Here is a 24,423-nt window from a genome sequence, read left to right as displayed (position 1 = left end):
ACCCACACGCGCTTGGAGAACGGGGTTTACCCCTTCAAGGAGCATGCGCCGCCTGTTGATTCAACTTTACCGCAGGCCATCAATCGCTTCCACTCGCTGGAACGCAAGTTTCGTCGATCTCCAGACTTGAAGCAGCAGTACGAAGCATTTCTGGACGACTACTTGCGACGTGGTCATATGGAACAGCTGACATCGGCTCAAATGGATGAGTCCCCAGAAACCTGCTTCTATCTGCCGCACCACGCTGTCATCAAACTGGACAGTCTGACTACGAAATGTCGCGTAGTTTTCGATGGATCGGGAAAGGACAGCTCTGGAGTGTCTCTCAATGATCGACTTCAAATTGGCCCACCCATTCAACGAGATCTTCTCGGCGTTTGTTTACGTTTCCGGCAGCACCCATATGTTTTCTGCGCGGATATCGAGAAGATGTTCCGAGGAATTCAAGTCTTCAAGCCGCACACCAATTATCAGCGCATTGTTTGGCGCAAGAACGAGAATGAACCACTGCTTCATTTTCGCCTGTTGACGGTCACCTACGGATTGGCGCCGTCACCATTTCTGGCTGTTCGAGTTCTTAAGCAACTAGCTGAGGATCACCGCCACGAGTTCCTCGCAGCAGCCCACGCGCTTCTACACGACGCTTATGTAGATGACATCCCAACGGGGTGCAACTCATTCGAAGAGCTCATGATTCTTAAAAACGAGCTGATTCAACTGTTGGATAAGGCGCAATTCAAACTACGAAAATGGAGTTCCAACAGTTGGCGTCTTCTAAAATCATTGCCAGAAGAGGACCGATGCTATGAGCCTATCCAGCTCCTCGACAAATCAGCTGCGGATTCACCAATCAAAATTCTTGGCATCCAATGGAATCCCGGAAAGGACGTCATGTACCTCAATATCAAGGAGTGCGATCCGACCATTTCTCCGACGAAAAGGGAACTCTTGTCGCAGCTATCAAGAATCTATGACCCGCTTGGATTGGTAGCGCCAGTCACAGTTCTACTCAAGCTCATCTTCCAAGAAAGCTGGACAAGTGTTCTGCAATGGGATGACCCGATTCCTGAAACTCTACGCTCGCGCTGGAAGGCCTTGGTGGAGGACTTGCCGACACTTACGCAATGTCAAGTACCACGATACATTGCGTCACCATTCCAAGACGTTCAACTACACGGATTCGCCGACGCATCCGCGCAAGCCTACGGTGCGGTTGTATACGCTCGAGTAGCATATGGAGGCAGTTTTCAAATCACCCTAGTTGCTGCCAAAACCCGTGTAGCCCCGATCAAGCCTGTTTCGATCCCACGTCTGGAACTGAATGCTGCTTTACTTCTTTCTCGATTGCTCTCGATTGTCAAAGCCTCACTAACGATTCCTATTTTCAGCACGAGCTGCTGGACAGATTCAGAAATTGTGCTACACTGGCTTTCAGCTCCCCCACGAAACTGGAACACATACGTCTGCAACCGAACGGCTGAGATCCTGAACGACTTTCCTCGCAGCTGCTGGAATCATGTTCGCACAGAGGACAACCCTGCCGACTGTGCTTCTCGAGGACTTCATCCGTCCAAGCTTCTGGAGCATCGACTGTGGTGGAAGGGTCCATCATGGCTGGCCACACCGCCCTCTGATTGGCCACCGTCTACAAGCAAGTTCAGCGTATCTTCAAATCTCGATGTCAACACCGAAGAGGGATCTGTCAAGCCCACAACTCTACATAACTTTCCATATGAAAATATCTACGAGTTACTCATCCACAAATTCTCAACCTGGACGCGTCTGCTAAGGGTATCTAGCTACTGTTATCGCTTTATTCACACTCTTCGATCTCGTCATAGGAATCCGGCACCATTCCTTACATCCGAAGAGTTGCAGGCCGCACGATGCCGACTCATCCGACACGTGCAAAAAATTTCTTTGCCAGAGAATATGCGCAGCTAGAGAATCGACGCCCGCTTAATGCTAAATCGCATTTAATTCGGTTCTCCCCATTTCTGGACGATCATGGAATTATGCGAGTCGGTGGAAGAATCGACAACTCTACACTCAACTTCAACGCCAAGCATCCAATCCTAATACCAAAGGATTCACCACTAGCTGGACTCCTAGTTCGACATTTTCACGTTTCACCCGTTTATCCCGAAAAATGAAATATTGACTTTAACATGCTGTAAAAAATATAAAAAGCGGTTTTCAACAACCGTTTTAGTTCAAATAGAAGAGAATTTAATTCTAAAGAGAATAAGCCTTTATTCGTTTCAATCGGTCAATAAGTTTTTTTGTTATCTTTCCCGCCAATTCGAAAGAATCGTAAAAATTAAAAGTGAGAAAACGGGCCTCAAAGTTCGCCAAGCGCCTGCAAACCTACCCGGCGCTCCTTTGCTTTCATCTCTGTATCTTCGAAAATACTTCGAATTGGCTTCTGAAATTTTTGTGGTATATTCTTAGATAGTTTATCTATCGATTTAAGTAATAAAAAAAAAATCGATTTTTTTTGCCTCCTAATTCAGGAAACCCCCTTAAATGTAATTGTTCGGAAATAAATAAAATTATATTAAACAGTATACACTAGGGCGGATTCATTTATAAACAATTGTATTACATAAAAAATGAAATATGAAGGCATTCAAACAATAGAAAATGTAAGCAAACTGAAATCAAAACAAACAAGCGCCATTGATATGCACTTTTATACAAATAAAATCTATATTTGAGATCAGCAGCACAAAATATAAAAATTAAATATTTACGCACACATACGCGCTTGCGTGTTCTTGGTTTACTCATACAATCAAGCGCATTCTATTTTTGGATTTTTACGCTCTCAACTTTGTGAGAGCGGTAAAGCGTGATTGTCGTTGCCATCAAAAATGAAGTTTCATATTGCAAAACGAATGGGCGTTACGTATCTTTAAGAATTGGAATGTCTTTGGTTTGGGTGTTATTTTTAAACGCGTTTCTGATGAAACCAACAAACTCGAGGAGATTTGTAGACGTTGATCTCAGTTTTATAAAGCCGTGCTGGGAGGGGCACATTATTGAGGTACATTGGTGCTGAAGCTGAGTAGTAATTAAAAATTTGAATAATTCTATTCTATAGTGTTCAATATTAGATTAACTGCCTTTTTTGTGAAAGGGACAAACGAATGCTGAAGTGATGACTGAAATTTGAATATGAACGAGCGCCTAAATATCTCAAATGGTCGACTTAGAAACCAGTTTTACTTTACTTCTTAAAAAGTCGGAATTTCTAATCCTAATTCTCCAAGGGAGGAGCTTATGGGCAACATTTGGTATTGGGATTACGCACTCTAATGCAGTTTTCATTAATCAGATACTTTATTAGGACCTTGATAGAGACAACTATGTATGTATATGTGTTATTTTGTTTTCTAGGATTGCTTGGGTAACACGACTACGGTCACACCGATCGAAAAAAGGTAAACAATAAAAACGGCTGCCATTAGCGGAGTATAACTTTGAATTTCTGAATTCCTTGTCGAAGTTTTCATGCATAAATGAATTCGAAAACCTTACAATTTTAGCTTTTTTACCTATAATGACTAAAACTTAGCTTAATTATTACCACAAAAATTTATTTAAATTCCACCGAAAACCTTTTTTTTCTAATCTTCTTATATTTTTTTCAGTTCAGAAACCAGCAGTTCCCAGCTTTACATTTTCTTTACATCTATCGATCGCCTCTATGGTTTTCCGATTTCCATAAAATGTATACAAAAACTCTAAAATAATAACAAAAACTCATATCTCAGAGTAGATAAAAATACGTTGAAAAACAACGAAGTTAAAAATTTTTTTCTATTAATTTCTCGATCTGTTCTATGGCAGCATTAAGTTATTGTCGTCCGATTTTCATAAAATTAAATCCGAAATTCTGAAATATTATAAAATGGCCTTATCTCAAAAATGATGCAAAAATGTTGAAAAACAGCCAAGTTATAATTTTTTTCTAAAAATTTATCGAACATTTGTATGGCAGCTCTATGATATAGTCGTTCGATCCGGCCCGTTCCGACATATATAGCAGTGAGAGTATATAGAAGACTATATGCAAAGTTTCATTCGGATAGCTTTAAAACTGAGGGACTAGTTTGCGTAGAAACAGACAGACGGACGGACGGAAAGACGGACATGGCTAGATTGACTCGGCTGTTGTAGGGTCGGAAAGGTCTCCTTTACTGCGTTGCAAACTTCTGCCTGAAATTATAATACCCTGCAAGGGTATAATAAAATTGTCATTTCAAGACTGCTTTGAGTCTCGCCCTCTAATGACTGGCTAATACACTTTTCAATTTTCAATCGGTCCAAATCTGGTTATAGTGTATTTTATGTAGATCTATCGATTTTCGCGGCAATTAATTAGCTAATGAATTATTCTAATGCATTAAAGTGCCATATAGTCATCTTGCTCGCACTTGTGTCAAATCTTTACTGAACTCTCTAGTTAATGCGCTAATGTCATAATAGTATTAGGGAAATGAAGGGACATACATGTTAAAAGCATAGTGTCATAGAAACGCTTAACGATGTTTAAGAGATCATCTGTTGAGTTGAAGTCAGACGTAGGCTTTGCAAAGTCAGAGACAAAGATGAGATGACGTTTGTTGAGGTGGGAATAAAAACATTAGAACTAGGTAAGGGTATCCAAAAAATGGAGGGAATTATGAATATCTTGAATAAAGGATAAATGCTGTATATATATCAGTGTCGGACCTGGATGGAATATACGATCATGAAACATAGATATAAAAATCGTTAACCTGGATACGAACCGCCACAAACTTTAAAGTGCAATTAGTGTCCATTTTTAAGAACACCACTTTAGAGCATAAACTGCAGTAAGCATCTCATCCGCTCCAATATTTATGGCTTGCTCTAAACAATATCTTTTCGCGTTCTGCTGAAATACATCTATATGTTTCTTCTTCTCTATTCTACTTCTTCTACACAGTCTAACATTTATAGGTATATATAGTATTTTTACTTTGCGAGACAATAAGTGTATCAAATCTTACAATAATTACTAACTAGCAGTCATATGGTACAGAGTAAATGACCCTGACTAATTGTCATTACGTATTAGACGGTTTCTGCTGGAAACCCGAATCAAGTCCCGTTCTATAGGCAGAGGGTTTTTCCCTGTAGGACACTTTTTTTTATTTCATTCTTTACTGCAAGAATGCCAAGATCCCTGTGCATGTTTTGATTGCGAATATACAATGGCAGGGGGTAAGAAGCCAGGTTAATTGCCTAATATTTGAAATTTGCACGGCTTTCAAAAACAGGCAGTATTTCAATATCCTATTTCTATACGTAGCGCTAGTATTTAACCGCGCCTGAATTGTCGGTCTGGTATATGAAATCAAAACCATCTTAATGGAGTACACCCCCAAGTTTTTAAGTTGTACCTCAGACACAGAATCTTCACCGTGATATGTAAAAAAATTTTTCATATTAATTTCTGGACCTATAAAACAATAATAATCGGTAAAAATTAAAATCAAAATTATAGAACAATAGGAAGTAAACGTGTGTCGAAGTAGAAAAAGGTAAGTTTTTATACCCTGTGAAGACACATTTTTTTTGCACTCACATTTTCACATTCTCTTATAATTATGTACATAGTTAGGATTAAGTAAATAGTTTAAGTTCACAATCAATAGTTTTTAAGTCTATATACTGCTGTAGTTTTTAAGAGACAAAAACCTGAAGTTAAATAATTTAAGTTAGCCCTAAGTGGCAACCCAAAACTATCGAATAAGTCAGGAGAATAGTTGAATTTCCCGCCGAAGCCATGACACCAACCACGATCACGCCATGGAAAATACCAAGAAGAAATCCCCGATAAAATCCCACAGGGGAGGTTTCTTGGGAACGAGACCAACAGCCACACTGACTTCCGGGACTTGAATTTTTGTGCGCGGCGAGAGAAGTTCGGAGTTTTGGAAAAGCGGAGAAAACGACGGAGAAAAGAAACCAAGTCCAAGATTCAACCGACGCGTGGCCAGGAAGTGGAAGCAACCAACCGACGAGACACAGAAACACTGGCTTCGGCAAGCAGGGTGAGCATAAAGAGTGCGACAGAGACAGATAGGGATTAGAAAGGAAAAGTCCAGAAAATAAAAGTAACTCGGAATCAAAGTGTTAGAATTATTTGTGCAAGTGACAAGCCTCGATCGTGCCGTCTATGAGTATTCCGGGCAGTTGCGCAGTAGTTAGGGCTGGCCGTAAGAAATCCGATTTTGCCGTCTGCGAGTATTCCGGGCATTTTCGTAGTAGGAGTTGCTTGCCAGAAATAGCCGCGACAGTGCCGTCTGCGAGTATTCCGGGCATTTGCGCAGTAGTTAGGGCTGGCCGTAATACCTCCGATTTTGCTGTCTGCGAGTATTCCGGGCATTTTCGTAGTAGGAGTTGCTTGCCAGAAATAGCCGCGACAGTGCCGTCTGCGAGTATTCCGGGCATTTGCGCATTAGTTAGGGCTGGCAGTATTACCTCCGATTTTGCTATCTGTGAGTATTCCGGGCATTTTCGAAGTAGGTTTTGCTTGCCAGAATTAGCCGCGACTGTGCCGTCTGCGAGAATTTCGGGCATTTGCACATTAGTTAGGGCTGCCAGTGTTACCTCCGATTTTGCTGTCCGTGAGTATTCCGGGCATTTTCGTAGTAGGTTTCGCTGGTCAGAACTAGCTGCGACAGTGCCGTCAGCGAGTATTCCGGGCCTGTGACAATATTTGTGACCACCAGTATTACCTCCGTTAATGCCGACCGTGAGTACTACGGGCATTTTCGTAGAAGGATTTCTGGACAGGAATGGCAGCGACAGCGCCGGCCGTGAGTATTTCGGGCACTCGCGTAAAGTTTGTACCACCAGGGCTAGCTACGATGGTGTCAGAGCGTAGCCATACATAGGCGTTATAGATTCTCATTTTCATATGTATATATTTTCTTCCATAAGCGTCCGTCGCGGCATAGCCAACGGTACGCGACTCGGTCGCCCTAGTAAGAGTTTTCCCCAAATGTAATATTATGAAACCCCTCCTCAAAGATAAACAAATTTATCTGATGAGGCGGACTGAGACGCCGACCCCAGCAAAACGCATCATTACAGATTGGCGCCCGAGCAGGGACTAGTTGAGGAAATTGAGGGGAAAAATTCCAACCATCGTGGCCTGAAGAACCACTAGATCATTTTATTCTCCACCACTGGGATGGAATTTCTGTCAAGGGGAAAATACACTGAGAAAAATTCTGGGAGAAATTTTGTTGAAAGTTTCGAGAATACACTGAGAGAAAATTTCGAATGCATTGAGAGAAACGTTAAATTGGAAAGTTCGGAATCAACAAGAGAAATATTTTATTTCTCTTTATTTCCGAAAACACGAAAAGAATTTTTAATGGGGAAAATACTAACAAAAGTAGTAGTAATAGTAGTAACAGTAGTGGCAAACAGGGCTCTACCTAACCTCTGAGATCGCACGCTCGTAATACCCATAGTAAGCAGAGAACCACGAGCGGGAATCGGACCCGAACAAAAACCGACGAGAAGCAACGTGATCGCGCCGCCATCGGGTATATAACAACGAGAACCCATCGCAATCGGGACAGTCGTTCGTGAGAGCTCAAGCAGTCAACATCGGTCAAGACCAGCAAACAACAAGAACAAATTTTTTTATCGTGAGCATCGTGCAAAACAAGTACAGTCGTTCGTCGCCGAAGAATAAAACCGCGTGCATTGTGCAATTAAAAATCGTGAACCACGTGCACCATACAGATAAAAAGTAATTAATTAAACATTCGCGGCTGGCATTTCAAACGAAAAACAACACAGTAGTCCGTGGTCATCGAAACAATATTTGAGAAAATTTTTTTTTGTGCCATCGTCGAGAATCTAAACGTCACGTGATCCGAACCGCGTGTATACCCTCAAGTAATGGGTGTCAAGTGGATCTCATATCGTCGGAAACAGGAACTCGAGACCCTGACCGCCGCGTTCCGTTTAAGTAGCGTTGGAACCGTCGAAGAATTACGCCAACGACTCGTCGAATTTTCGAAGCGGGAGGATCTGTCGCCAGAAACGCAAGAACAATTGGCGAAAATGGAAGCGGCATACGGGAATGCCGTTACTCCCGACCAAAAATCGCCGCTTGCCGTCATGGTTGAACCCACGAGCGAAAAAGTATCGGGCGACTGCAGGAGTCACACCCTCCAGCTACCACGGACCAATTCGGCTCCTAATTTGGTGTCGCTGCTACAAGCAGACCTACTCCGATTTATGGAACACATTGAAGAAAGAGCAGCCACGTATCAGGTCGATCTAAGGGCCCTACCCCAGGCAATGCCAGTGCTCCTAGCCGGAAGGGCAGAGAGCTGGTTCCGAACGAGCAGACTGCAGGGCACGACATGGAAAACTTTTAAGAAGGAGTTTCTGGAATTTTTCTTATCACCACGGTACTTCCAAAGGCTGGAAGATCAGATACGGACGCATACACAGAGACCAGATGAGCTGTTCAAATTCTACTTGATCGATCTCCGCATACTCATGCAACGAGCGGGATACACCATGGCGCAAGAACTGGAGCGCGTGTACGAAAATATGTTGCCTGAGTACCAATTGTACACACGGCGTCAGGATTTTCACACGCTAGCCGAGCTGACACAGCTAGTAGTAAACTTCGAGATCATAAGAAGTCAAGGAAACCAAATGGGTAGTCAGGAGCGCGAAGGATTTAATGCACTCCACCGAGGAACTACAGTTGGTCCGATAGGTGTACGAACACCCTCAAACCCGGAGGGGCCGAACGGACCAGGTGCCGAGATACAGCATGGGACCATAATGCCGGAATCAGAGGCCCCGATCAACGCGCTCAACGCCTGCAGGAACTGTGGGAAGAGTGGCCATTTCCAAAGGGAATGCCGACAGCCGCAAGTTTTATTCGGCTGGGACTGCGGCAGACGTGGTCTCCGCACAGTGGAATGCTGCCGCAGATCGGGAAACGGCTACGGGCCTCGAGCAGCTTCCCCAAGCCAGTAAGCCAAGTTTTAAGACTAAAGCAGGGCAGGATCCAGGCGCAGGTCCGCATCAAAGGAAACACGTTTAAGGCCACCCTGGATACAGGAGCCACCCGAAGTTTCATTAGCGAACAGCGGGCGGCGCAGATCGGACGTGGGAGAGATTGGCGAGAGATTCGCACCCGGATCCGATTGGCGGATGGATCCCATCGAGACCTCACCAGGGCCCTTGTAGTAACCATTCACCTGGGCCAACAGCAAGTAAAACTGTTCTTACTAGTGATGCCCACGGTGCTAGATGACATACTACTGGGAATCGACAAGGCCATCATTAGCTGCGGAGGAGAACACTTGCAATTGGATTCGAGGGCGGAATTAACCTGCGAGGAACAAAACAATCCGGAGATTTCAGCGAGGAACGACGCACCGAACGAGGAGTGCGTGGCTGCTCCTTCTGGAATCCTGCGAAGCAACGAGGAAAATCCGGAAATTTCAGCGAGGAACGACGCACCGAACGAGGAGTGCGTGGCTGCTCCTTCTGGAATCCAGCGAAGCAACGAGGAAAACCCGGAAATTTCAGCGAGAAACGAAGCACCGAACGAGGAGTGCGTGGCTGCTCCTTCTGGAATCCTGCGAAGCCACGAGAAAAATCCGGAAATTTCAGCGAGGAACGACGCACCGAACGAGGAGTGCGTGGCTGCTCCTTCTGGAATCCAGCGAAGCAACGAGGAAAACTGTTCTTACTAGTGATGCCCACGGTGCTAGATGAATCGACAAGGCCATCATTAGCTGCGGAGGAGAACACTTGCAATTGGATTCGAAGGCGGAATTAACCTGTGAGGAACAAAACAATCCGGAAATTTCAGCGAGGAACGACGCACCGAACGAGGAGTGCGCGGCTGCTCCTTCTGGAATCCTGCGAAGCATCGAGGAAAACCCGGAGATGTCGGCGAGGAACGACGCACCGAACGAGGAGTGCGTGGCTGATTCCCCCGAAATATCCAGGAGCAACGAGGACACAAAGGAGACCCCCACAGTCAAACACAGACGACCGAATCGTGCCAGACGGAACCGAAACCGACACGGAGACCCGATGGTAAGGGAGGCCCAACTTAGCTGGACTTCGGCCTTGCCTACCAGCAGCCAGACCGCTCGGCAACACAATCCTTTCCGACAAGGACCAGAGGCACCTCTACCAACCAGGAAAGTCCGGTTCCGAGAACCAAATGTGGAAAGCGAAGACGGCGTTAGGCCTGACGAATCAACATCAACGGACCTCCGAAGGGAGGAAAGCCTAGCCAGCATCGACACCAACACGAGTTTGACAGCGGCACCGGACACCATGGATCCGAGGGTGAGTGCTTTTCTGCAGACCGAATTAGATAAATTTGACCATCTGGCGGGCACTTCTAATATCGCGGAACATCAATCGTTATGAGGGATGATAAGCCCATTAAGCAGCGATATTACCCGAAAAATCCAGCAATGCAAACGGTAGATGAACTTTTGCGGGATGGACGGATCGAGCCATCAAAAAGCCCTCATAGTGCACCAATAATACTAGTCGGGAAAAAGACAGGCGATATCCGAATGTGCGTGGATTATCGGCAACTGAACGCGCGATCAGTCCCCGACGCGTACCCCCTACCCAGAATTCATCACATTCTGGAATGCTTACGGAACGCGCGGTTCATTTCCACTCTCGACCTTAAGAGTGGATACTGGCAAATTCCGGTCGCGCCTGCCAGTCGGGAATACACCGCTTTTACCGTCCCGGGACGAGGCCTCTTCCATTGGAAAGTGATGCCATTCGGGTTACATTCAGCCCCCGCGACGTTTCAAAGAGCTCCCGATAGCGTCATAGGTCCGGAGTTAGAACCTTCAGCCTTCGCGTACTTAGATGACATCATTGTTATCGGCACGACTCTCGACGAACACATCGAAAACCTGCGCGAAGTATTTAGGCGACTCCGGCAAGCTAATCTGAAGCTCAACCGAGACAAATGTAGTTTCTTTCAGCGGAGTCTAAAATACCTGGGTCACGTGATAAGCGAGTCAGGGATCCACACTGACCCTGAAAAGATCGCCGCGATTCGCGAACTACAACCGCCTACGAATTTCCGTGAATTACGACGCTGCCTCGGTGTCGCGTCGTGGTACCGCCGTTTCGTCCCGAACTTTGCAGCCATCGTAGAGCCGATATCCACACTCCTCCGGAAAGGTAGGAAATGGAGTTGGGACACGGAACAGGAGCTTTCGAGACTCTGAAAACCCGACTCACCGAAGCCCCAGTACTTGCGTGCCCCGACTTTACGCAGAAATTTTCCCTGCAAACCGTCGCTAGCGATCACGGGTTAGGAGCAGTCCTACTACAAAGCATCGACGGGGTAGAACGAGTCATAGCTTATGCCAGTCGACGATTAACCCGAGCCGAGGAAAATTACTCAGTAACAGAAAAGGAGTGCCTCGCGATCGTATGGGCCATTCGCAAAATGCGTTGCTTCCTGGAAGGGTATCGGTTCGAAGTCGTGACGGACCACCTGGCTCTAAAATGGCAAAACTCAATCGATAACCCAACCGGACGAATCGCCAGATGGGCACTCGAACTACAACAATATCAGTTCGACGTTCAATATCGACGAGGGAAATTCAACATAGTAGCCGACGCCCTTTCTCGTCAGCCCTTAGACACAGTACAACAAGCCAAAGTAGAGTCATCCCAATGCAAATGGGTGCGCAAGATGATACTTCAAGTGACTCAGGAACCGGGAAATTTCCCAGACTACCGGATCGAAGGAGGCCAGCTGTACCGGATGACGGGGAATACACCCCAGGAGGAAGACCAGGTTCCGTGGAAGCTATGCGTTGGCCAGGAGTACCGCCAAGGAGTCCTACAGGAGTGCCACGATCATCCGACAGCTGGACATCTCGGGACACGGAAAACCGGCAAGCGCGTAGCGCAAAAGTATTACTGGCCAGGACTTTTCAGGGAAGTCACAAAGTACGTACGACGGTGCCCCACCTGCCAAAAATACAAGGTAAGCCAACTTAAACCCGCCGGCCAGATGTTAACACGCCAAGTCGAAGAACCATTCAGCGTAGTATGTGCGGACTTCATGGGCCCATTTCCACGTTCTCGTCATGGAAATACCATGTTACTGGTATTTTTGGACGCATTCACCAAATGGGTAGAATTAGTCCCACTCCGGAAAGCGACAACACCTCATCTGGAACGATCGTTCCGGAATCGGATTCTGAGTCGCTTTGGCGTTCCACATACATTCGTATGTGACAACGGTACCCAGTTCACCAGCCGGTCGTTTAAAACGTTCTGCAAAAACCTTGGGATGGAACTTCAGCACACAGCTCCCCAAAGTGGCAACCCAAAACTATCAGGAGAATAGTTGAATTTCCCGCCGAAGTCAGGACACCAACCACGATCACGCCATGGAAAATACCAAGAAGAAATCCCCGATAAAATCCCACAGAGAAGTTTGGAGTTTTGGAAAAGCGGAGAAAACGACGGAGAAAAGAAACCAAGTCCAAGATTCAACCGACGCGTGGCCAGGAAGTGGAAGCAACCAACCGACGAGACACAGAAACACTGGCTTCGGCAAGCAGGGTGAGCATAAAGAGTACGATAGGGACAGATAGGGATTAGAAAGGAAAAGTCCAGAAAATAAAAGTAAAAGTAACTCGGAATCAAAGTGCTAGAATTATTTGTGCAAGTGCCAAGCCTCGATCGTGCCGTCTGTGAGTATTCCGGGCATGTGCGCAGTAGTTTTCTCGACAGGATCAGTCGCGCCGGTGCCGTCTGCGAGTATTCCGGGCACATGCGCAGTAGTTTTCTCGACAAAATTAGCCGCGACAGTGCCGTCTGCGATTATTCCGGGCATTTGCGTAGTAGTTAGGGCTGGCCGTAATACCTCCGATTTTGCTGTCTGTGAGTATTCCGGGCATTTTCGTAGTAGGATTTGCGTGCCAGAAATAGCCGCGACAGTGCCGTCTGCGAGTATTCCGGGCACATGCGCAGTAGTTTTGTCGACAAAATTAGCCGCGACAGTGCCGTCTGCGAGTATTCCGGGCATTTGCGCAGTAGTTAGGGCTGGCCGTAATACCTCCGATTTTGCTGTCTATGAGTATTCCGGGCATTTTCGTAGTAGGTTTCGCTTGCCAGAATTAGCCGCGACTGTGCCGTCTGCGAGAATTTCGGGCATTTGCACATTAGTTAGGGCTGCCAGTGTTACCTCCGATTTTGCTGTCCGTGAGTATTCCGGGCATTTTCGTAGTAGGTCTCGCTGGTCAGAACTAGCTGCGACAGTGCCGTCAGCGAGTATTCCGGGCCTGTGACAATATTTGTGACCACCAGTATTACCTCCGTTAATGCCGACCGTGAGTACTCCGGGCATTTTCGTAGAAGGATTTCTGGGCAGGATTGGCCGCGACAGCGCCGGCCGTGAGTATTTCGGGCACACGCCTAAAGTTTGTACCACCAGGGCTAGCTACGATAGTGTCAGAGCGTAGCCATACATAGGCGTTATAGATTCTCATATTCATATATATTTTCTTCCATAAGCGTCCGTCGCGGCAGAGTCAACGGTACGCGACTCGGTCGCCCTAGTAAGAGTTTTCCCCAAATATAATATTATGAAACCCCTCCTCAACTGTCTCAAAGATAAACAAATTTATCTGATGAGGACTCTGGGTGGACTGAGACGCCGACCCCAGCAAAACACATCCTTACAACCCTTTAAGGATATTATAATTTCAATCAGAAGTTTGCAACGCAGTGAAGGAGACATTTCCGACCCTATAAAGTATATATATTCTTCAGCAGCATCAACAGCCGAGTCTATCTAGACATGTCCGTCTGTCCACCTGTCCCGTGTCTACGCAGACTAGTCTCTCAGTTTTAAAGCTATCTGAATGAAACTTTGCATATAATCTGCTGAATACTCTTAATCTATTATATAAAAATAAGTCGAGTTTTCTGCGGGGATCAATTAACTCCAGAACGCACGAACCGGTTTTGCATTCGTTGGAAAGGTCTCGGAATTTGTGATTTTATGCAGTAAAGAAAATTCAGGAAAAATTGCAACAGAAAGCGGGAAAATCATTTTTGCATAAAGCGCCAACACTGACACATAGCATGTCATAATTCTTTACTCAGTTGATTTTATGACAAATCGAAATTGTGTTTCATTTGGAGTAAAATAAGTTATTCGTTTCATATCAGTGCAATTGGAAACCAGCATTTGTATTTAGGGTGGTAAGTTGAACTGTGTCAATTATGTGGATTAGAGGTTAAATTAACCGCTCTGCCTATAGTCGAAAATGCCTATAGCACGACGTGCGAACATCGGTCTCCGCGCAAGGCATGCAATCCAGCAACAAGTGCATTCACAGAACTTAAGCGAGGAAAGACGAAATGCAAGAAGAGAATATGACCGATTAAGACGACGCGTGAGCACACGAAGATCATTGGCATCATACAATCGCTTGGCATTTCAATATGATCCCTCTGCAAACTACAGAGATGATAGAAAATTAGATATTGGACCTATGACGACTATATGCCGATATTGCAATGCGTTAAAGTTTAAAAGAGAAACTGCTGGATTGTGCTGCGCAAGTGGAAAAGTCAAACTGGATCCATTACTTACACCACCACAGCCACTAAAAGCATTGTTCGATGGAAGTGATCCAGATTCCAGCCATTTTCTTCAACACATCCTTGAATATAATAACTGCTTTCGCATGACTTCCTTTGGAGCTAATATCATTCGAGAAGGCGGCTTCATGCCGACTTGCAAGGTAAAAGTTACCATCACTTAGACAAACAAAAAGAATTGCAACATAATAACAACATATACTCTACGGACTACACCATCACACGATTCTTCAACAAATGATTGTTTGCAATTACAGATACAAGGGCAAATATATCATTTGCATGGTTCATTGGTGCCAACAACAGAGGAACCGCATCAATTTCTGCAAATATATTTCATTTCGTCGATGGTGGATCAGCTGAATGTGCGTTGCAACATTCAGGGAACAGGACACTTAAAGAGACGAATTATTGAACAGTTGCAAGCATTTTTTCACGCTAATAATGCTGTGGTATATGTTCAAATCGGCATTGGAACGAATGCCATCTGATACGCACAAATTTATCATAAGAGCGGATTGCACCCCAGCAGGTGAACATGTGCGAAGATTCAATGCACCCACCGTTAATGATGTTGCTGCAATTATTGTTGGCGATCCAACTAAATCGCGAGACATTGTGGTTCAGCGAAGAAGCAATATCATGCATCGAGTAAACGAGACACACCGTTTGTACGATGCGTTACAATATCCATTCATTTATTGGCAAGGGCAAGAAGGATACGACATCACGTTGAAGATGGTCGATCCAATTACAGGTACAATATTCTACTAATTATTTAAATTATTGTTATTGGTTTCAATTAACAATTCATTTAATTGTGCATTTTCAGGCGTATCAATGAATAAAAAAATAAGCGCAATGAGTTACTATGCGTATCGTATGATGATTCGTACAAATGAGGAGAATGTCATTCTAAAGTGCCGTCGGCTGTTTCAGCAATTCGCTGTCGACATGTATGTCAAAGTCGAGACCGAACGTTTAGCGTTCATCCGATTCAATCAGGCAAAGTTACGATCTCAGGACTATATACACTTGCGTGATGCTATTCATTCAGATGGTGATGTTCAGAATATTGGACGTCTGACGATTCTTCCATCATCTTATATCGGAAGCCCACGTCACATGCATGAATACGCTCAAGACGCTATGACGTACGTGCGAAATTATGGAACTCCAGATTTATTTATTACGTTTACATGCAATCCGAAGTGGACGGAAATTGAACGTGAGTTGGAATCGGGCCAAAAACCGCAGGATCGCCATGACATAATCGCCAGAGTATTTCACCAAAAACTCAAGGTTATGATGGATGTGCTTACTAAGTATCGAGTTTTTGGTGACACACGTTGTTATATGTACTCGGTGGAATGGCAGAAGCGTGGACTACCGCATGCTCATATCCTAATTTGGTTGCTTAACAAATTACATTCAAATGAAGTGGATGACAAAATATCAGCTGAAATTCCTGATCCAGTCACTGATCCCCATCTATACGACATTGTGACGACACAGATGGTGCATGGACCCTGCGGTGCATTAAATCCATTATCACCTTGCATGGCTGATGGAAAATGCACAAAAACGATATCCGCGACCGTTAGTTACTGCAACAGTCACAGGGAACGATGGATATCCAGTTTATCGTCGGCGTTCAAAAGAGGAAAATGGTCGAACTATTATAGTTAAAGTTCAAAATCAAGAGATTGAGATCGGAAATGAATTTATTGTACCATATTGCCCGCTGCTATCACGAATTTTCGAAACACATGCAAATGTTGAGAGTTGTCATTCGGCCAAATCAATCAAATATTTGTGCAAGTACGTCACAAAAGGCAGCGACATGGCTGTGTTTGGTATCGCGTCGGAAAATGCGAATGACGAAATCAGCAACTTCCAAATGGGCAGATACGTCAGTACTAATGAAGCACTGTGGCGATTATTGTCATTTCAAATTCATGAAAGATATCCCACAGTTGTACATTTAGAAGTGCATTTGGAAAATGGCCAAAGAGTTTACTTCACTGAGGCTAATGCGGCACAACGAGCTGAGAGACCACCATCGACCACATTGACTAGCTTCTTTGAAATGTGTGAAACAGATCCATTCGCAGCGACGCTGATGTACATTGAAATGCCCAAGTATTTCACTTGGAATCAATCATCAAAGAAATTCCAACGTCGAAAACAAGGAACCCCAGTTCCAGATTGGCCACAGGTGTTTTCCACTGATGCACTAGGTCGCATTTATACTGTGCATCCAAGAAATGATGAATGTTTTTATTTGCGAATGCTGTTGATAAATATACGTGGACCACTCGAGGTTCCCAACAGTTGTCCTCTCAGAGCCCCAGATCCCTACCAGGGTATCAGGCCCGGACTACCGGCCGAAATTGGTAAGGCGGATAATCAGCCTGCCTTGAAAAAACCCCTTATGGCAATACCACCAACGAGACAGTTTCATCTTTCAAAATATATGTTCCTGAGGAATTCTTTGACAAACTATGCTCTGACCAAAACTGACCAAATCATGTGATTGTCAATGAATTCGAAGCAAAGAAAGAGAAAAAAAGGACAGTTGGAATTACTCTTCCTAGGCCCGATTTGACCAATGCGCCTTCTACGTCTTCCAATTGAGTCCCAAAAAACTAACAAACTTCCTTGGTATCTCCTATCAAAATGCTAGACTTTCGCAGTAAGCTTCCTAAATTGTATTATAATAGTGTCACATTTGCTTCCCAAGTGTTGTGTTTACAGAAACCTGGTTAAAGCCGGAGATTCTGAGCTCCGAAGTTTTTAAAGCTCTGTTCACAGTATACCGGCTAGATCGGACTATATTCCTCCATTGTCGGAACTTCCTATTTGTTGAAACCATATTTCCGCTATTCAGTTGGTTTTTAAAAGAAGTTCGGGTAGGGACAACTTAATTAGTAGTTATTGGTGATTTTAGCATCCCAGGGGCTATTTGGTCTCTAGATAATTCCATTAACAAAAAATATGGTTTACCAAAGAGCACCTCAATTAAACGGATAATTTGCCGAAGGTGGCGTAACGGAGTTCGCCGGGCTTACTAGTGCTATATACATATGTATGTCGGACGAATATATCATATAGCTGCCATATAAACCCGATTAAACTTTCATTTTTTAAATGTATCAGAACCAAATTATTATATGATATGTATAAATATACAACTTTTATAAATTTCCTTTTTTTTGGTTTTATTAATTTGACCAGAATGGATCGATTCTTTATTTATTTATTTATTTTTTTTATCCAATTGCAAACTGAAAGGGTATACACACTTCGGCGTGCCGAAGTTAGCTTCCCTTCTTGTTTTCTATTAATTTAACCAGAATGGATCAATTCCCATTGCAATTTGCAAAAGTATACAAATGTCGGTTTGCAGAAGTTAGCTTCCTTTCTTGTCCTTTTTAATTGCACATATTCCGATCTTTTTTTGACAGTTTGTTATATCATTGTCGTCCGATTAGACTAGTGAGAATAGTCAAGAGACTATCTGCAAAATGTTTTATTCAGAAAGCTCCAAAACTGAGCGACTGGTTTGCTTAGAACGGGCGAAGAGACAGACAGATGGATATGACCAGATTGACTCACGATAAACAAACGATACAGTTACAACTGCAACACAACCTCCCTCATACAAATTGTAAACTCTATCCTCATCTCAAAAATTGATTACTGCCTACCTATATACGGGAAAGCTCCCACCACCATCTTAAACTGCCTTAAATCGACCCAAAACTCTGCTATAAGAGCAGCCCTCGGGGCCTTTAGAACAACTCCAATTTATAACCTGCTAATTGAAGCTAAAATTAATACACTAGAAAACAAATGTAAACTTTTAACAAGCAAGCTCGGAACAAAACTTATTCTCTCTCATAACTCCCCAATAGGCAAACTATCCAAATCCATAGCCAAAACAAAAAAAAACTACAGATACCCTAGCACATTAGACAGAACCATCGACTCCTGCAAATCATTTTCCCTTCCATTCTCTCCCGCCAAATTCTACACGTCAAAAAAATACAATCCGGGAATAATTCTTAAAGCCACAAACACCTCCCTTTCCCTATACAACAAAAACACAACTTCACCTATAACATACCACCAGCTCTTCCACTCTATTAAAAACTCCCTACACGATCACAAATTCATTTACACAGACGGCTCAAAAACAAATGACACTGTAAGCTACAGTGTAACCAACAATACTGACATAATCAAATATGGCCTCCTTCCCCAGTACTCCTCTGTAATCTCTAGTGAGTTAATTGCAATCCATGAAGCTATAAAAATTTGCTCTGGTTCACCCGGCAAATATGCTATATGTTCGGACTCCCTTTCCTCAATCAAATCCATTTCAAACATAAACAATTACTCTTACTACCCTAATACAATAAGATCACTTATTACCAAACTCTTTCCCAAAATCAGACTAATTTGGATCCCTAGCCACATAGGTATACAAGGCAATGAGAGAGCAGACACAGCAGCTAAAGAAACACACAAATACCCTCTAATATTTACAGACAACTTCAACACCAAAGACATCACACAACTCCTTAAAAAACACTATACCGATAAACTGAACAGTCTTCAAGCACAAACTACCCAATGGTACAAACAGATCTTACTAAACACCCCAGCAAACTTCTCTTTCAAAACCACAAACCTCAACCGACAACAACAAATTATAATAAATAGACTACGACTAGGACACACACAACTCACAAACGCCCATTATATGAATAGATCCCTAACAAGTATCTGTCCCTTTTGCAACACCTCAGCGATAGACATCCAACACATTTTAATAGACTGCACTGCACTTTCACATGTTAGAACAATTTGCTTTTCCAATGATAACCCAATCCATCTCCTTGCGAATCCAACAGCAGCAAACTCAAATAAAATTATATACTTTCTACACAAAATGAATCTCATACATAAAATTTAATTATAACATATTCCACACACATATCTTTGTTAATACACTGTAGAGCGGAAGGCCTCGGTAGCCATTGCTCATTAACCTTTGTTAACTTTTAGTTTATAACTATTAGTTAGCATTAAATAAATAAATAAAAATAAAATATTTTGTATTTGTACAACAAAATTTGAATAAAAGTTGAAGAACCAGGAGCCGGAATGTACATACTTTGCCAAAGATTTTTAAAGCACATTTTGGGTACTGTAACTTCAAAAAAATTTTTTAAAGATTGGTACGGCATCTCCAATTAATTTTCTTGCCCTTTAAAGTCAGTTTTTAAAATTTTGAATCATAATTGGTTTCTAAGATATCATCTGTTGAGTATATATCGATATTTTTTAAATTTGCTAAACTCACAAAATACAAACGCTCGACATATCAGACGATATCAAAAGAACCAAGAACAAACTAAGAATACAAGAAATAATGTTGTTTCAAATTAAATGTATAAAGTATTTTTTAGCACTTACCTTAACAACACTGTACACTGCTTGCGAATATAGCATGCTTATTTCAACAGGATCTTGGGATAGTTCACGAGTTGATTTAAACAATCTTTTTTTAAAAACAAATCGATTTTCTCCAGGTGTTGATCCATTGGAAAATCTTTTTAAGGCGTCACTTGTCGCTTGTTTGAGTTCCCACGCGGAAATTATATCATACAAATAATCAAAACTCTTTATGTGTTCTTCTCCATCGGGACGAGACTGATAAATTGCCCATCCATCAGTGTTACTTAAGTTTAGTTTGGCGGCCAGTTTCTGTACGGCATCCGCTGCAGTATCAGTCGGATGAACATCTATTGCTTTTGTACGTGCATCCAAAAAGAAAAACCTACATACAATAGTTCCAAGACGTCGCATAGCCTGAAAAATAAAATGCATAAAAAATTTTATAATAATAAGTCTATATATATAAAAGAAAGTCGTGTCAGTTACACGACTCATAACTCAAGAACGGCAGAACAGATTGGAACAGGAGACGGATATACAATTTTTTTTTCAGGAAAAATTGCAACAGAAAAGCGGAAAAATCGCATACAGCGCCATCCCTGATACATAGCATGCTCAGTTTTTTTCATTTGACAGATCCAAATTGTGTTCAATTGTGTGTAATTTTGAAAAAAGTAAAAAAAAAAAAGTTATTCGTTTTCTTACAGTTCAATTGGAAACCAGCATTTGTTTTTAAGGTGGTAAGTTGAACTGTGTAAATGAGGTGGATTTGAGGTTTAATTAACCGCTCTGCCTATAGTCCAAAAAGCCTAGAGCACGGCCTTCGAAAATTGGCCGCCGCACAAGGCATGCAAGCCAGTGTATAATGAAACTGTTATGGTACGGCTGTGGAGTGTCTTCGGGTTCAGCCTCGGCTGGAAAGGGAATCGGGTTTTCGTGCACTATACTGCGCTCTGCGCTCAGCTCGCCGGTATTGGGGTTGGGGTCCTTCCTATCCCTATAATTTCCTTTTGCTCACCAGTCATATATAAAAAGATAAGTGCACTTGACTGAAACTACGCTAAAATGACTATAAACAAATAAAAGAATTGTGTAAGACTGTATCCCCAAACGGTGTAAACGATGACCGAGAACTTGGTGAACGTTGTCCTTTGGGAGTGATCGAGATGTTATGATCACTCGTTCCTCTATACAAGTTATAAACTCACGGGTATTTTAAAAAATATATTATTTCGGACACTTGGTCCGGTTTTATTGAACAAAATAATCGAACTAAATTATGTTTACAATTTATGGTGTATTTATACCCCTAACTTAGTCGCTGCCTCTGCCGACGTCGGTGCTTTGCACTTGTCTTTGCTGCACTGGGAAGTGGGGCAGACGCTGCGGTCAGCACTTACTGGGGGCTATCGACCTAAGCCGGGAAGTTGCCCTTGCACTTTTATTGGCTTGTGCAAGGCCGGATGCGCGTGTCAACTTCATTTGTGAATTCGTTTGCGAATTCGTTTGTAGTTAACTTACACTCCCTACCTTTGGAAATGTGTGGAACCTGATTTACATTTCGAGAGCCCTTTCGGTGTTCTATACGGAAATCAAAACCTTGTTATTGGATAGCCCATCGGGCAAGTCTTCCTGACAAATCTTTTTGTCTCATGAGCCACTGAAGTGCGGCATGGTCCGTAATTACCAAGAAGTCGACCCTCGATGTACGCACGAAACTTTTTGATTCCCTTTATAACAGCCAAACATTCTATTTCTGTAACGGAATAATTCCTTTGTGCTTTGGATAACTTGCATGACATGTATCCAATTGGCAATTCGACTCCTTCCTCATTTCGCTGTGTGAGAACGCAACCCAAGCCGAATGAACTAGCATCACACAACAAAACGAATGGCTTCGAGAAATTTGGTATTACCAAGATGGGAGCGGTTGTCAATCTCCGTTTCAATTCCTCAAAGGCGGTTTTTGCAGCGTTATCCCAAACTAAAGAAGTCTTATTCTTCTTAATCATCTCCGTCAGCGGATAACTAACCGTGGCATAATTATCTACAAATCTCCTATACCAACCGGATAAGCCTAAGAATCGACGTAGTTGTTTCACTGTTGTTGAGAGCGGAGACTCATTGATAGCCTGAATCTTAGACGGATCGGTCTTGATCTGTCCGACAGAAATCAAAAATCCAAGATATTTAATTTCTCTCATGCAGAACTTAGATTTTTATACCCTTGCAGGGTATTATAATTTCAGTCAGAAGTTTGCAACGCAGTGAAGGAGACGTTTCCGACCCTATAAAGTATATATATTCTTGATCAGCATCAACAGCCGAGTCGATCTAGCCATGTCCGTCTGTCCGTCTGTCCGTCTGTCCGTCCGTCTGTCCGTCCGTCTGTCCGTTTCTACGCAAACTAGTCCCTCAGTTTTAAAGCTATCTGAATGAAACTTTGCATGTAGTCTTCTATATACTCTCACTGCTATATATGTCGGAACGGGCCGGATCGGACGACTATATCATATAGCTGCCATACAAATGTTCGATAAATTTAAAAAAAAAAAATTTTAACTTGGCTGTTTTTCAATATTATTCCATCATTTTTGAGATATAGCCTTTTTATATTATTCCAGAATTTTGGTAAAAATTTTATGAAAATCGGACCACTATATCTTATAGCTGCCATAGGAACGATCGGGAAATTAATCAAAAAAATTATAACTTCGTTGTTTTTCAACGTATTTTAATCTACTTTGAAACATGAGCTTCTGGTATTATTTCAAAATTTTGGTAAAAATTTTATGAAAATCGGACGACTATATCTTATAGCTGCCATAGGAACGATAGGGAAAGTAATAGAAAAAAATTATAACTTCGTTGTTTTTCAACGTATTTTCATCTACTCTGAGATATGAGCTTTACTTATTATTATAGAATTGTGGTATACATTTTATGAAAGTCGGACAACTATATCATATAGCAGCCATAGAAGCGATCCGCAGATGTAGAGAAAATGTAAAGCTGGGAATGTATAACTGTAACTGTCAAACTGTAAACATAATAAGTATAGGTAAAATGGTATGTAACTCAGTTTAGTGTCTGTTTTCGGCATTATAATTTATGACATAAATATTAAAACCAATCTGCAAGGGTATACAAACTTCGGCGTGCCGAAGTTAGCTTCCTTTCTTGTTCTAGATTAATTGTGATATTGGCCTTCCTTAAACAGAGTGCTATTTCTTGCAGGAGTACCAAGTGCGAATCAAAATCGTCTGATAAGACTAATAAGTCATCGAGATCACATTTTCTTTTGACTTTCATAGCGAACGGTCGTGTTTTTGTTTTGCGCTCCGAATTTTTTGTGTTTCTTAGACATTTAAAACCACCGGGGCTCTGTTTATATTGTTAAACTAAAATTTTTTAACTTTGCCGTTCTGCTACGCGAGTGCATGTGCATGTGTCTTTAAGTGTTTAATTAATATATATATCTAATTAATTCACTTTTAGTTTTTGCGTTTTCTTATCCCCTCTTTGTGTTGTCCCGTTTATTTGCTCCTAGCGGCACTTAGGCGGCTCAAACTTTCGTGTTTCTCTTCTCACCCACGCTTACGCTCCCGCTCTCTTGTTTTTTTTTCGGTACTGCTTATCAGCGCACAGTGGTTAAAGGTTTGTGAAAATGGTTTCAAATTTTATTTGCGATATTAAAGGCTGCCAAAAAGAGGTTTTGGCAGATCAGCCCAGCCTTCACTGCTGGCTTTGCGATGCGGTCGTTCACGCCAAGTGTCTAAGCTTAACGGGCCGTATCGCTGACGCAATTTCTGCCAAAAATGGCTTGCGCTTTTGTTGCCATGCCTGTCGTGAGGTGGAGAAGGATATGTTATCCTTCATGCGGCAAACCAAAAGTGGATTTAGTGAACTTAGGGTCAATTTTCGTAAAACAAACGACCTGTTCACAGAGCTGGACGCTCAATTTAGCGGCATGAAGCTGTTAAGCGAGTCGCCAAAGCGAAAAAAATCTGCTGCTGGTCGGCTGCAATTGGGGGAACCCCAACCACCAAAGATTTGGCACACTCCCTCGGCACAGCCCCCGACACCGACACCAACTCCAATGGTGTTAAGATCGGGAACGGCTAAAGATTCGGCATTCGAAGGTGCCGGGGCAGAAATGGCAGCAGCTCCGCCAGTGTTAACAGTTGAGTCCGCTGCGGGGTCTCAATCTCTGACTCCGCAGACTTAAAAAAAAATCTCAGCTATCCCAAAGGG

The 24,423-nt window shown here is 42.9% G+C and overlaps 1 protein-coding gene and 1 long non-coding RNA gene across 2 annotated transcripts in view; one reads left to right on the top strand and one right to left on the bottom strand.

Moving 5' to 3' along the window:
• Positions 1-24,423, bottom strand: part of Myo81F (Myosin 81F) — a 530,639-nt gene that overhangs the window by 151,685 nt on the left and 354,531 nt on the right. The window contains exon 16 of the mRNA XM_070285196.1: positions 20,188-20,583. Within this exon, the coding sequence (XP_070141297.1) occupies positions 20,188-20,583 (396 nt within the window). The remainder of the gene's footprint in view (positions 1-20,187; positions 20,584-24,423) is intronic.
• LOC138928362 (uncharacterized) lies at positions 14,096-15,373 on the top strand. The gene is made up of 3 exons (XR_011444886.1): positions 14,096-14,301; positions 14,361-14,846; positions 14,961-15,373. It is a non-coding gene; the product is annotated as an uncharacterized lncRNA (long non-coding RNA).

The sequence above is a fragment of the Drosophila kikkawai genome, chromosome 3L (assembly GCF_030179895.1).
Source record: "Drosophila kikkawai strain 14028-0561.14 chromosome 3L, DkikHiC1v2, whole genome shotgun sequence".
Lineage (NCBI taxonomy): Eukaryota > Metazoa > Arthropoda > Insecta > Diptera > Drosophilidae > Drosophila > Drosophila kikkawai.
Note: the sequence above shows the minus strand (reverse complement) of the source record. Positions and strands in the feature narration are given on the sequence as shown.